The following is a 13,887-nucleotide window of genomic DNA, read 5'->3' as shown; positions in this document are numbered from 1 at the left end:
CCCCCCCACTCCCAGGCGCAGATCCTCACACCTCTAGCCGCGCGGTCCGCCCACTACACCCCCCGATCAGGTCGGTCCGCTTTTCACCCCCACTTCTCGAGGGCGGGGGACGGGAAACACGAACCCACCAATGGTGCCGCACCACGCACCCTATGCACCCAATGGGAACGCGCGGGGGGGACCTGAGTCCACCAATCGGAACTATCCAGGTGCGGTACCCGATGCCCGAAGCGTGGCTCCTTCCCATTGGTCTAATGTAGCGGCTCTTCACCAATCAGATGTCTCCGCGGGCCCCTCGCACTCGGGGCCACCCATTTGCCTGGAAAGCCTTGGCATCTAAGGAAGACGATCCAATGAACGTGAACGCACCACACGTCCATCCTTTCGGAGAGGTCATGGCGGAACCACTTCCGGGTCCTAGAACGCGTTTATTCCGTGACCAGGGGAAACGGTAGCCATGGCAACACGAGTTTTTTAAAATTTTTATATGTATATAATTTGTTCCTGCCTACTCTGGGATCACACTGAGAGCCATTCCTATGTTGGCGGTACTTTAGGGAAAAGATAAACACGTAAGAAGTCGAAAGTCTTCCGGAGCCCAGAGTGCTTTTGTGTGAGGAGCAACTACAGTTCCCGGCATGCAATTAGGCATGCATCCAATTGAATGCTGGGAATTGTAGTCTTTGGCCTCTGGGCCGGTTGCGTAGTTTGGCCCTTTCCTGTTCTCCCAGTGAGTGTGGGAACTCCTTGCTGCGTGATTTAACGTTTGCACTGGGTTCTGATTGCGGTGGAGATCGGTGCTAATTCCAGGGCTCTCGACTGTGCGCGGGTATTCAGAAGCGTGCCTGGAAAGCCGCTCTCCTGGGCCGTGGTCTCCCGGGGTTCTGGGCTTGGCCCGGGTGACTCCGAATCCGGCTGCTTGTGCGTCACTTTGGGCGCCTGGAGCCTTGGCCGCGGGCGCCGAGCGCGTTCTGTAACCAGAACCCCCACGCCTCCCGGGTTTGCGGTGCGGAAAGGGCGGTCGGGGTGCCCGCCGCGAGGGAACTGGCGAGCAAGTCCCCGACAGACCACCACGTGCGCGGCCCCGCGGTGCCAGATCCCCTCGTGGGCCCACGGTACGGGCGGGGAGGAGGGGGTTAAAGTCCCCCGGAGCCCGGAAAAGGAGAGGCGCCCCTTCAAAGCAGATCCTGCAGGCTGCGGGAGGGAACGGGGTCGCACGCTCTGTAAATTCGTGGTCGTTCCCTGTCCTCCTTCAAAAGCCCCGTAACGAGGCTGGTGGCTCTCCTGGGCTCGTGCCTTGGGAAATACTGGCAACCTGGAGACCCTTTACCCCCTCCCTCGCCCCCGCCTGTGTCTCACACACACACACACACACACGCAGAGTCATGACCTTTTCTAGGGAAATAACTTCAGATAGTCATCCAAATTCCTGAAGACCAGTTTTTCAGTCACGGTCTTATCACCGTCCTTTACAACTTCCTGTTTAGGGTTTGCCTATCTTGATTTTGTGGTTAGCGTTTACACGGGGTGGTGGGCCTTATTTACATCTGCCTGATTTGTCTACATGTGTTATTAGTAAGCAAAGTGTAACTAAAAAAGCAGGTTTTGTGCTTCTGTGCTTACTTTTAGTTCTGTTCTTATTTAGAGTCGATCTCAGGGTTTTTAGATAGTGGTTACATTTTTGTATGTTTTACCTCTTGTTCCTTGCTTTTAGAAAAAGATGAATTTCTTCCCATTTTGTACATTTGACCTTCACCTCGTTCTCTAGTGATACCAAGTAGGCAACCATTCTTAAATTGCTGAGCCATCGTTTTTGTTCATGTGTGTGCTAATCCTGGGGCTTGGACTCAGGGCCTGAGCACTGTCCTTTAGCTTTTTCACTCAAAACTGGTGCTCTACCAACTTGAGTCACAGCCCCCATTTTGGCTTTTGGTGATTAATTGGAGAAGAGTCTCATGGATATTCCTGCGGGGACTTGACTTCATGTTCAATCCTCAGATCTCAAGCTTTTGAGTAACTAGGATTACAGGAATGAACCACCAGTGCTCAGCTGCAAAAGCTATCTATTAACTGGCAGGTGGTGATTAGTTTGCACTGCACCTGTAGAGAACTGAGAGTGTATCGGCCTTCCAAAATAGAGTAGTAGAGTGGCTGCTTGTGGGTAGAAGTTTCAGTAGATGATGGGAACTATTGAGGCAAGACAAACACAAAACAGGCTGAAGATGGCTGGTCCTTGTAAGATGAAATCTCTGGCTGGGAACCCTGCAGAATAGTAGGAACTTGCCTAGTGTTTCTTTTTTTTTTTTCACCTCTTCTGACTTCTTCCCAGATTCTCATCCTGAGTTTAGTTTTCTCTCACACTGTATTTCCACAGACACTATTTGAAATGGCTATCTTTGCTATTTTGCTTCCTCTTTGAGCATATTAATGCCACTAGATAAAACCCTCCCTTCTGTTAAACTTAAAGCAACACCAAGGTAGGCAAAGGAATGCAGTTAGAGGCAATGGATAACCGTTCTCTTAGGCACATATCATCCAGCAGTGGGAGTCCAAGGTAAGAATGTAGGTGGGATCAGGAAGCATTGGGGAATGGAACAAGTGCCAAGGTAACTTGATTAGTTCATTCATTCATTCTTTTACTCATCCAGCTAATGTTGAAAACCTTGTATGTGTCAGATATTCTCCAGCAGCTGGAAATACAGACATGGGCAATATAGATAGGGTCTGTGCATATAGAACCTGAGAAATATCAACAGTGGATGGCATCACAAGTGTAAGTACAAATTTAAACAGATTAAAAGTGAGGATTTCAAAGACTTACTGCAGAAGAGTACCAGAGGACTTTTTTGGGGTTGATGAGAATGCTCTTGTTCTTGATATTAGTGGTAGTTAAAACTCATCCAACTTAGCTGGGCACCAGTGGCTCATGCCTGTAATCCTAGCTACACAGGAGGCTGAGATCTGAGGATCTCAGTTCAAAGCCAGCCAGGGCAGGAAAAGTCCATGGGACTCTTATCGCCAATAAACCACCAGGAAACAGGAAATGGTTTTTGGCTCAAGTGGTAGAGCGCTTGCCTTGAGCTGAAGAGCCCTGGGACAGCACTTAGGCCCAGAGTTCAAGCCCTATGACTGATCCTCCCAAAAAACAAAAAACTCATCTAACTGTATACTTAACAGAGTGAATTTTTGGTATATAAATTTTACCTCAATCTAAGAAAACTAACAGTAACTGTTCTTCTAGACAACAAAGCACTAACATTAAAAACCATTTCGGAAAGAATGAGGAACCAAACAGAGATATCCAGATTGTTTAATACTATCCTATACTCTTTAGGAGTGTGGCACAAATTTTTAAAAAATTGAAGCTCCTTATTCTAAAGTTCTTTCTTACTAGTCACATTACTGTGCAGTCCAAAAACTTGAGATCCCGTTTTAAAAAAAGGTATAGCATGGTAATTTATTGACTTAAGATAAATCAATAAAAGTCAATAGTCTTGCTTTAATCTTATAAAAAAAATATAGCAATGGAAGTTGTAACAATTGCATTCATACTGGAAGCAAAACTCAAAATAACCTGGAAAATAATGTTAACAGTGACATAGTTCCAACATAAACTATGGCAGTAGACATGATGATAGTTTAGGAAAACTAGAATATTGAAAGAAACTTGAATCATGTGCCATTCTTTAAGCATTATTTAATAGCTTAACAGCATTTATTGACTCACAGGTGTCTAGCACTATGAGGTTTTGAGTTTTGATTTATTATCCCTTTCTAAAAATACTGGGTCTGTGCAGCTTAAGAATCAGCAAATAGGCCTGGGAATGTGGCTTAGTGGTAGAGTGCTTGCCTAGCATGCATGAAGCCCTGGGTTTGATTCCTCAGTATCATATAAACAGAAAAAGCCAGAAGTGGCTCTGTGGCTTAAGTGGTAGAGTGTTAACCTTGAGCATAGAGAGGCTCAGGGATGGTGCCCAGGCCTTGAGTTCAAGCCCCAGGACTAGCAAAAAAAAAAAAAAAATAATAATAATAAATAAAAAAAATCAGCAAATAGCCTACATCTGTGGCTTACAATTGTAATCCTAGCTACTTAGGAGGCTGAGGCCTGAGAATTGGTTTGTAACCAGCTCAGGCAGGAGAGCCCTTGAAACTTCTAATTACCAAAAAAGCTGAAGTAGAGCTGTGACTCAAGTGGTAGAGCACTATCCTTGAGCTAAAAAAGCTCAGGGATGGTGCCCAGGCCCTGAGTTCAAGCCCTAGGACTGGCACACACAAAAAAAGAATCAGCAAATAGTTGGGCTGTAAGTATGGCTCAAGTGGTAGGGTGTTAGTCTTGCAAGCATACTCTGAGTTTAAAGGGTACTGAAGATGAAGAAGAGGAGGAGGGGGAGGGGAGAGAAGAAAAAGAAGAGGAAGCAGAGGAGGAGGAGAAGGAAAAGAATCAGCAAATACTTGGAGAGGAAAACCAGTAATGACAGAATGTAGGGCTCACTTCTCTAACTTTCTAAAGTTTTGTCTTTTCATAGTTATCTTGTATCTTTAAATAGTTTCCCAAGTATCTTAACCAGCCTCTCCAGTTGTGGGAAGGAGGTTGTGCTGTTTCAAACAGACCCACATAGTAAGATATGGCAATAGATATAGATCTGCACTGCACACACAGAAGTCACAGTTAAGACATTAAAGAACTCCAATTTATTTTCTCATCTTAATCTTTAGTTTGTTTTCTTGCAGTTAGTGTGATGGCCAGTGTTTCTAGACCACAGAACCTGACTTGGGGCAATGGAGCTATAAATATATTTCCAAATATTGTATATAGTCACAACTATAGTTTATATTATATTCTCTTTTTGACCAGTTTCAACTGCAATTTATCTCTCTTTTCTTGTTCCAACACATACCACATTTGCTTGAGAAATGAGTATGCATTGCCTTGAATAAGATTACATGTTGGGCTGGGAAGGTGGCTCATGGTAAAGTGCTTGCCTTGAATGCATGAGGCCCTGGGTTCGATTCCTCAGCATCACATAAACAGAAGTGGCCAGAAGTGGCTCTGTGGCTCAAGTGGTAGAGCACTAGCCTTGAGCTGAAGAGCTGAGGGACAGCGCCCAGGCCCAGAGTTCAGGCCCCACGATCGACAAAACAAAAAACAAAAAATAACGTATTATAAAGGATAACACATTGAATCTTCTAAAATCTCTAAGTCTGTGTGTGTGTGTGTGTGTGTGTGTGTGTGAGAGAGAGAGAGAGAGAGAGAGAGAGAGAGAGAGAGAGAGAGAGAGAGTATGTACTAGGGCTTAAACTCAGGGCCTGGATGCAGTCCCAGAGCTTTTTTGCTCAAGCTCTATCACTTGAGCAACAGCTCCACTTACAGATTTTTGGTGGTTCATTGGACATGGGAGTCTCACCTAGCTGGCTTTGAACAGCAATCCTCAGATCTCAGCCTCCTGAGTATGTAGGATTACAGGTATGAGCCACCAGAACCTTGTGAGTGCTGTGGATCCTACATGCATCAAAGTTTCAACGTGACATAAAGTAAATTCACCTTAAGTCTTTTATGTTCAACTAATTAAAAATAAGCATCTCCCTAGAGTCTGCCATAGAAAAGCAGATCCGTTAAACAGCATAGGACTTTGGATCATAGCCGAACACAAATGAAACTGTATTTCCAAAAAAGATTTGTTAAATTTAAAACATTGAGAGAATTCCTGAAAAAGGCAGTGGAACTTTTGACCAGCTCATAGATGCTTTTGTGTCTTTGGTTATGTAGCTGGCATTGAGTACATGATAGCTTGAGGCTGCTTTATTACAAAGCAAAGTACTAAGTCAAACATTTGCAGTTGAGGTAATATTGGCATTAACAGATATACTAATAAGAATGGCAAACATTGAGTGCTGAGGCTTCTAACATTTAATTTAAATGAAAACTTAGGAAAGCTGGCCTAGAACTTACTATGTAGCTCAAGCTACCTTGAACTCATCAGTATTCTCCTGCCTCAGCCTACCAAGTGCTAGGATTACAGATGTTCACCACCATGCCCAGTAGGAATATTTACATGGGCCTGATAATCTATCTTGAGGTCTTTTGTGCCTGGACTGGCCCTTGAACTGCAATTCTTGTAAGTCTCAGTCTCTTGTTCCTTCACCTGTGAAGCGGGGAAATATTCAAAAGGATTATTATTTTTTTTGGGGGGGTCCGGTCGTGGGGCCTGAACTCTGGGCTTGGATGCTGTCCCTCAGCTCTTCAGCTCAAGGCTAGCACTCTACCACTTGAGCCACAGCACCACTTCCGGCTTTTTTCTTTTTGCTTATGTGGTGCTGAGGAATCGAACTCAGAGCCTCAGGCATGCAAGGCAAGCGCTCTACCACTGAGCCACCTTCCCAGCCCGGATTATTATTTTTTTAATGCCAGTATTAGGGCTTGACCTCAGAGCCTCAAGCTTTCACTTGTTTTTTTTTTTTTTTTTTCAAGGCCAGTGCTCTACCACTTGAGCCACATCTTTACTTCCAGCGTTTTGCTGGATAATTGGGGATAATAGTTTCATGAATGGAGTTTTCTCCCCAGGCTGGCTTCAAACCATGATCCTCACATCTCAGCCTCTTGAGCAGCTAGGATTACAGGCTTGAGCCAGTAGCATCTAGCCAAAAATGGTTAAAACTTAAAAAAAATACTACTGTATTATTTTCTAAAAGTATTGTGTTATATTGTTGTCAGGAGATTTTAATAAAAAAGTACTCTTATGCTTATAACATGTTTTCCTACAATTGAAAGCAATAAACATAAAAACAACATTGGGTGTGGAAATGCATTTGTCAAGGAAAAAAGACTCATTAACTAGGTAGTTTTCTTTTTTTTGAATAGCTCTTGCAAGCATAGCTATGTCATTGTTGGAGGGTGTGTACTTTTCCATTAGTTCATTGGAATTCAATTCTAGCACATGTAGGTAAATGGAATGTTGTATGAGCCTGTACAATTTAAGATTTAAAAAAAAAATCACTATAACCTATCAGGTGCTTAGAACCTGACTTCCTCTCAGCTGCCAGCTGCCTTCTTGGTCCTGAATGGTCAGATTACTTGGATTTGTTTTTCCTGTGCTGACCTCAACTTTATAGCTGTTGTCATTCTTGCTTCTGGTCACAATCTTGAATCTTCCTTGGCTTATTCTTCTAAATACACAGATCCTTTTCTAGATCTACCTTTCTCTTTGTAGATCACAAATCAGCATGCCTAATTGCTACATTTATTATTTATTTACTTATTTATTTATTTTTGGGTCCGGTTGTGGGGCCTGATCTCTGGGCCTGGGTGCTGTCCCTCAGCTCTTCAGCTCAAGGCTAGCACTCTACCACTTGAGCCACAGCGCCACTTCTGGCTTTTTTTCTTTTTTCTTATGTGGTGCTGAGGAATCGAACCAAGGGCCTCAGGCATGCAAAGCAAGCGCTCTACCACTGAGCTACCTTCCCAGCCCTAATCGCTACATTTATATGGGAGTAGAAGTAGCCACTGCCCCAGGACCTTGGGTAGTGGACTGGGGGGTATAGGAGAAGAAGGGAAGACTGTGTCCAGTACCCACTAATTTTGTGGTTCTTAGTTCCTCAGCAAAAGCTTTGGGGGAACACAAGTCACATGGACTGCCCATAATCCTAAAATGAGTATGTTTTCCCTTTTTCAGTTCTGACTTAAAGCTAGATTGCTCTTCAACTGTGATCTGAAGTGGCTGGCATCTCTAATGCTCAAATGACAGTATAAGAAAAATAATTTGGGTGGAATATTTCTGTCTGTTCAGAGCAAATAATTAGCAGGAAGACTTAGAAGCAGTGGTGGTTGGTGGCCTGATGCACCAGGAACTCATTCTGTTGGAAGCGTGATATCTTCTCTACGCCAAGGGAAATGAACATGGAGAGAGATGACACCCGATGGATTTTAAAACATCATAAACCCATTTGTCCATATATCTGCTCAACAATGAATGATTTTGAAGAAGAAAGAGATTTTTTGGCAAACAACATCTTCCCTCAGCTCAATGAAATCTGCAGTTCCAGGGGCACGTACTTCAAAGCTGTGGACCTGAGGTTGTCAGCTGTGAAGGCCTTGAAACCTTTCCCAGATAACCTGTTCAGACAGTATTCTTGTCTCCACTCCCAGTATCTGAAGCTCTGTCTCGACAATGTAAACAACTGCTTTCCCTTTTTCATTTGCCTGCTGGGGCACACATATGGAGAATTCCTCCCTGACTATACACCTTTCCTGTTCTCCAAAGCAACAGACTTGGCAAGTTTATCCAGAGAAGAACAGAATCTCTATGTAGCTGCAAAAAATGGTTACCCTTGGGTTCTGGAGACTCCCAACTGCAGTCTGATAGAGTTTGAAATCATCCAAGCAGCCTTCCGGAAGGAATCTCAGTTTCAGTATTTTTACTTCCGGACTGGGAACACGCTGCTGAAGTCTTTCGTTGAGGAGAAGAAGCTGGCTTCAGTTTCTCTGGCGGATGAAGAAGAAAAATTAAAGATTGGAAAGCTGAAGGCCAAGATCATTAGCAAAGGGCTCCCTGTCAGATTTTATAAAGAGCTCCATGAGTTGGGTGAGCTGGTATTGAAGGACTGGTTGATTGTGATAGAAAAACTTTATCCTTTCAGTGTGATAACTGAAAATAAAGGTTAGTAAACAGAGCATGAGAGAGAGAGAGAGAGAGAGAGAGAGAGAGAGAGAGAGAGAGAGAGAGAGAGAGAGAGAGAGAGAGAGAGAGAGAGAAAGAGAGAAAGAGAGAAAGAGAGAAAGAGAGAAAGAGAGAATGAGAGTGTTAATCCCATTACCAATATCAAGTTAATGGTTTATGTGTCTTTCTAGGAGAGGAACTTATAAACGATTAAAAATACTCCTTAAATATTTAAAATGAGCTGGACACTGGTGGCTGATGCCTGTAGCCCTAGCTACTCATCAGGTTGAGATCTGAAGATTGTGGTTCAAAGTCAGCCTGGGCCAGAAAGTCCATGAGACTTACCTGCAATTAACCACTAAAAAAAAAAAGCTGGAAGTGGAGCTGTAGTTCAAGTGATAAAAGTGCTAGCTTTGAGCAAAAAAAGGAAGAAAGAGAGAGAGGAAAGAAAGAAGCTTAGAGATAGCACTTAGGCCCTCAGTTCAAGCTCCAAGATGGGCACCAAGAAAAAAATAGTTACCACATTTCTGTAATATGTACTTCTCCGCATTTTGAATCTTTTCAAAACTGATCATAACAGCTGATGAGTCCTGGGAAATGGTTTAGGAAGTTAGGGAGCTCAGAGGAGGCCCAGAATAGCTGGGCCCTTTGTGCTCCTTTGGTTTGGTCACTGGGACCACGTGAATGGGATGCTCTGATGCATGGGCTACCTGTACAGCCACAGGTGGACAGCGTGAATAGAGAGTGGGGATGAGCAGAGCCCACATGATAATCTAGTGCTGGTACCAGGGTTATTGGATCCAGGGTAGACACAACGCATGTTGTAGCCAAACCAAGTCTAGCCTTATAGCTTTAAAATCTGACTCCACATGACCCTAGATCCTAGTTATTTCACTTCCGAGCTGTGTGGATTTGTGCAAATTATTTAATATTGATAAGATTTAGTGTATTCTATAAAATGAGTTAATAGTAATTCCCTTGAGTGGAATAACACATGCAAAGCACCTAAAACCCGTGCTTGGCACATAGTGGTTACTCAGTCAATGACGACTGTAAACGGGTAACAAATGGGTTCTAGAAGCTGAGTCTGAAATACTTGATAAATTCTTTTACAAATCACACTCTTTATCATATTTATTGATTAATACTCATCCATGTGTATAAGAATCAGACCTTTCTGTGTATTTAGGTTAAAGTTACTTCACAATAGTAGTTTTTTTTTTTTAGCCTTTGATTTTCAGTTTTAACAGATGATTCTTGTTTTAGACTTTTTTGTGGCACTGAGGGTTGAACCAGGGCCTCACATATGCTAAGCAAGCGTTCTACTCTGGAGCTATACTCTTAACCTATCTCTCTCTGTCTCTCTTTGTCATTCTCTCTCTGTGTCTATCTCTTTCTCTGTATCTTTCATCTGTCTATCTATGTATGCATCTGTCTATTTATTTGATTTTTGTGGTGCTGGGGATAGAACCCAGGGCCTTGAATACACTAGTCGAATGGACACTCTTACCATTGAGCAATATCCCCAAGTCCTTTATACTTTGGTCTTAATAGCCATCTATGGGATAAATGTCTTAAGCTGAAGATATAGGATGGGTGAATTATCAGAACTTTAGAAGGAAGGGTAATTTTTTCTCTCATGGATCTTTCAAACCCTTTAATGATCCAGTCTACAGATAGAGTAGCGATAGGCCATTTGGGAAGCCAGTAGTCCTGGTAGGCAATGTAAAGTTATACTGTATGTGTGTGTGTGTGTAGACATATTTTTATCATATAGAACCAACTGACCCAGAACTCTTAGGATCTTCTTGCCTCATTCTCCCAAGTGCTGAGATTATAAGTACAGGCTACCATGCCTCATATCAGTTTATAGTCTTAACTCTTTAATTAATTTATTTTTAAAATCTTTATTGAAAAGGTGATTAGCAGGGAGGTTACAGTTACATAAGTAAGGTAATGATTATATTTTTGTTGGTGGTGGTGGTGGTTGTGGGGCTTGAACTCTGGGCCTGGGCGCTGTCCATCAGCTCTTCAGCTCAAGGCAAATGCTCTACCACTTGAGCCACAGCGCCACCTCTGGTTTTCTGGGGTTAACTGGAGATAAGAGTCTCACAGACTTTCTTGCCTGGGCTGGGTTTGAACCGTGATCCTCACATCTCAACCTCCTGAGTAGCTAGGATTACAGGCGTGAGCCACCTTTGCCTGGTTAAGTATATTTGTTTTTAAACACTGTTACCTCATCCCTCATTTTCTCCCACTTCCCCCTCTTACCCACCCCCCCAAGTTGTAAGGCTCATATCCAATATAGTATCAATTGAATATCAATGTTGCATTAGTAAGCCAAGGTCAAAGAAAAGTAGGTTGCATTTTTTTTTATTGTGAAAATACTGTACAGAGGGGTTACAATTACATGGGCAAGATAATGAGTACATTTCTTATCAAGCATTGTAGCTTCCTCCTTTGTTTCCCTTCCCATCCCTTCCCATCCTCCCCCTACCCCCCGACTCAATCCTCCCCACTCCCCTCCTCCCCCTCCCGCACCAAAGTTGTAAAGTTGGTTTTCGACATAACGACTTGTACATCTCATTGTTGCAATGGGTCCACCTGTATCCCTATTTAAATGATTTGTTTTTCCCCTTCCCCTCCACAAATTATACCGACATCAAATACAGTGAAAGCAAGGGTTATACTGTGGGGGAGGGACATACAAAGCAACAAAGAAATAATCTTATAAATGTGTTAGAAACAATCGCATGAAAGTAAAAAAAAACATTTGAATACATATATACACAATGGAATTCTATGCCTTCATCAGAAAGAATGACATTGCCCCATTTGTTAGGAAATGGAAAGACTTGAAAAAAATTAATATTAAGTGAAGTAAGCCAGGCCCAAAGAAACATAGGTCCCATGGTTTCCCTTATTTGCAATATCTAGTATATGTCTGAGTCAAGCAGAAAAGGTCAGATAAGGTGATGTTAGGGAAATGAACCCTAAGATCTGTATGTAGTTTTTTTCTTTTTTGTTTCTCTTAGTTTTCTGTACCTTGTGTCTTGTATATAAGATTATTTGATCTGTGGAAGGGAAAGGGAATCACAGAAACAGCAGGACAAAGGACAAACTAATGCAACATTGATACTCACTTGACACTATTCTTAACTCTTAGAAATACTTATAGTGTCAAAGCTGGGCATTGTGACTCATGGCTGTAATCAAAGCTACTTGGAAGGCAGAGACTGGAAGGATCAGTGTTTGAGTGCAAACTGGGAAAAAAGTTAGTGAGATACCATCTCAACACACAAGCTGAACTTGGTGGTATATAATTATAATCCTAGCAGTTCAGAAGGCATAGGTGGAAGGATTGCAATCCAAGGCTGGCTAGGGCAAAAATGCAAGACTGTCTGGAAAAATAACTAACACAAAGAGGATTGGGAAATGTGGTTTAAGTGGTAGAGTAATAATCTAGTGCTGGCCTCAAATCTTTTGTTGTTGGTGGTGGTGGTGGTCATGGGGCTTGAACTCTGGGCTTGGGCGCTGTTCCTGTGCTCTTCAGCTTAAGGCAAGCACTTTACTGCTTGAGCCACTGCACCACGTCCGGTTTTCTAGTGGTTTATTGGAGATAAGAGTCTCATGGATGGGCTGGCTTTGAACCGTGATCTTCAGATCTCAGCCTCCTGAGTAGCTAGGATTACAGGAATGAGCCACCAGCTCCTGGCTTGGCTTCAAATCTTGATCCTCAAATTTCAACCTAGATAGTGAAAGGTCCTGAATTAAAATCCCAGTACCACCAAAAGATAAAAAGAAATATTTCTAATGTCCTTGGAGAGGCCCCAGTTTAAAGAGTAAAGGTTAAGATTAACTCAAGAGACTGTTGAACTATAAGGCCATTCCCAAATTATCTTGACGATATTGAAGCTTGAAGTTGACCTTGGCTAGACTGAGATTCTCCAATCTATTCCGGCCCTAACTTAAACCATGGGATAGCTGGTTAATCACAGAGCTATGAGGTGTGTCTGTTGAAAACCCACCAGACAAACATTTCTTTCCCTATTTGTTGATGATAGCCTTCAATTTCCTTACAAAAAACAAACCTGGTGAACAGGTGTTTCCAAAGTCAAGGGAGCATTTTGACAGTTCAGCTTTAATTAGGCATCAAATTTGGATTTACAATACATTGGAACTTGAAGGAGCCTCAAAGATCATCCAGTTGTCTGACCCTCTCCCTTATTTTACCTGTGTGTAAGGGGCTTGCTGCTCAAAGACAGAGTGGCAGTTCTACCCCGAGGTTGTCAGCCATAGTAAGTCATCTTATCCTAAAATGCCGCTAAACTCCACAAGCCAATCAAATTAGATAACATTAGACACATAGTTAACAATTTGAAAAAGTAACATGTTTTGCCTTTGTCATTCTGAGGTCTTGAAATTACTGACTCCCACTTAAATTCCTTTTCTGAATAGTACAAAATCAAATGGCTGGACTAGGGTTTTCTTTGAATGTTGTCTAGAATGAACCTGTTAAATATGGTGTGATCAGAGAAGGAAGGCAGACTCCTTTCTGGTCATTTATAACAACTAGATGCAATGGGAAAATGTGGAACTGCAAATGTAAGATCTTAACACTTACCTTTTTTACTATAAAGACTACAAGCACAGCTTTGAACGTTTCTATCATGAAGAATTTACTGAGAAGTGCAAGCAAGTGTTTGTTACTTCTAAGGAAGCAAACAGGATCTTTGACATGTTGGAAAAATTTGCCTTAAAGGATGTGGAACTTGAACCTAACTCTTCACCATCAGTTTCTAGCCTAGACTCTGTTCTCAGGTAAGATGTCAAGAAATTCCAAGCCTCTGTGTGTGTACGCGAATGAGAGTGTATGTGCATGTGCGTGCGCTCATACTGGGCCTTTGTGGGCTTACTTGGCTATCTCTCTACACTTTTTCTGGTTAGCTGGAGATAAGAGTATCTCCAATTTGTCTACCCACCCTGGCCTTAAATCTTAATTTCACATCTCAGTCTCATGAGTAGCTAGGATTTACAGGCATGAGCTACCAGTGACTGACTTAATAAACTTTTTTATGGGGTTCAAGCAAAACAGCCTGAGTTTGGGAAATGTGATCTCCCAAATTTGGAATAGCTACCTTTACTCACTCCCTTCCTCTAAGAAAGAGCCTGTAAATCCTACCCCTCAGTAGAATTTCATTATTAGCAGTTACTTAGCTTTTTTTTTTTTTTT

The 13,887-nt window shown here is 42.5% G+C and overlaps 1 protein-coding gene across 2 annotated transcripts in view; it reads left to right on the top strand.

Moving 5' to 3' along the window:
- Nucleotides 1–2: 2 nt before the first annotated feature.
- LOC138806065 (putative tetratricopeptide repeat protein 41) overlaps nucleotides 3–13,887 on the top strand; it is a 57,161-nt gene continuing 43,276 nt past the window's right edge. Inside the window, exons 1-3 of one of the 2 annotated variants that reach the window (XM_069991578.1) lie at nucleotides 3–70; nucleotides 7,671–8,654; nucleotides 13,295–13,475. In XM_069991578.1, coding sequence (XP_069847679.1) covers nucleotides 7,889–8,654; nucleotides 13,295–13,475 — 947 coding nt within the window. In that variant the 5' untranslated portion in view covers nucleotides 3–70; nucleotides 7,671–7,888. Of the gene's footprint in view, nucleotides 71–855; nucleotides 1,116–7,670; nucleotides 8,655–13,294; nucleotides 13,476–13,887 lie in introns of those variants that run through there. The other variant, XM_069991568.1, reaches the window with a different exon arrangement.

Source organism: Dipodomys merriami, unplaced genomic scaffold (genome assembly GCF_024711535.1).
Source record: "Dipodomys merriami isolate MVZ:Mamm:240054 unplaced genomic scaffold, mDipMer1.0.p SCAF_10, whole genome shotgun sequence".
NCBI classification, from domain to species: Eukaryota; Metazoa; Chordata; class Mammalia; order Rodentia; family Heteromyidae; genus Dipodomys; species Dipodomys merriami.
The sequence above is the reverse complement of the archived record's forward strand: the minus strand, read 5'-3'. Positions and strand labels throughout refer to the sequence as shown.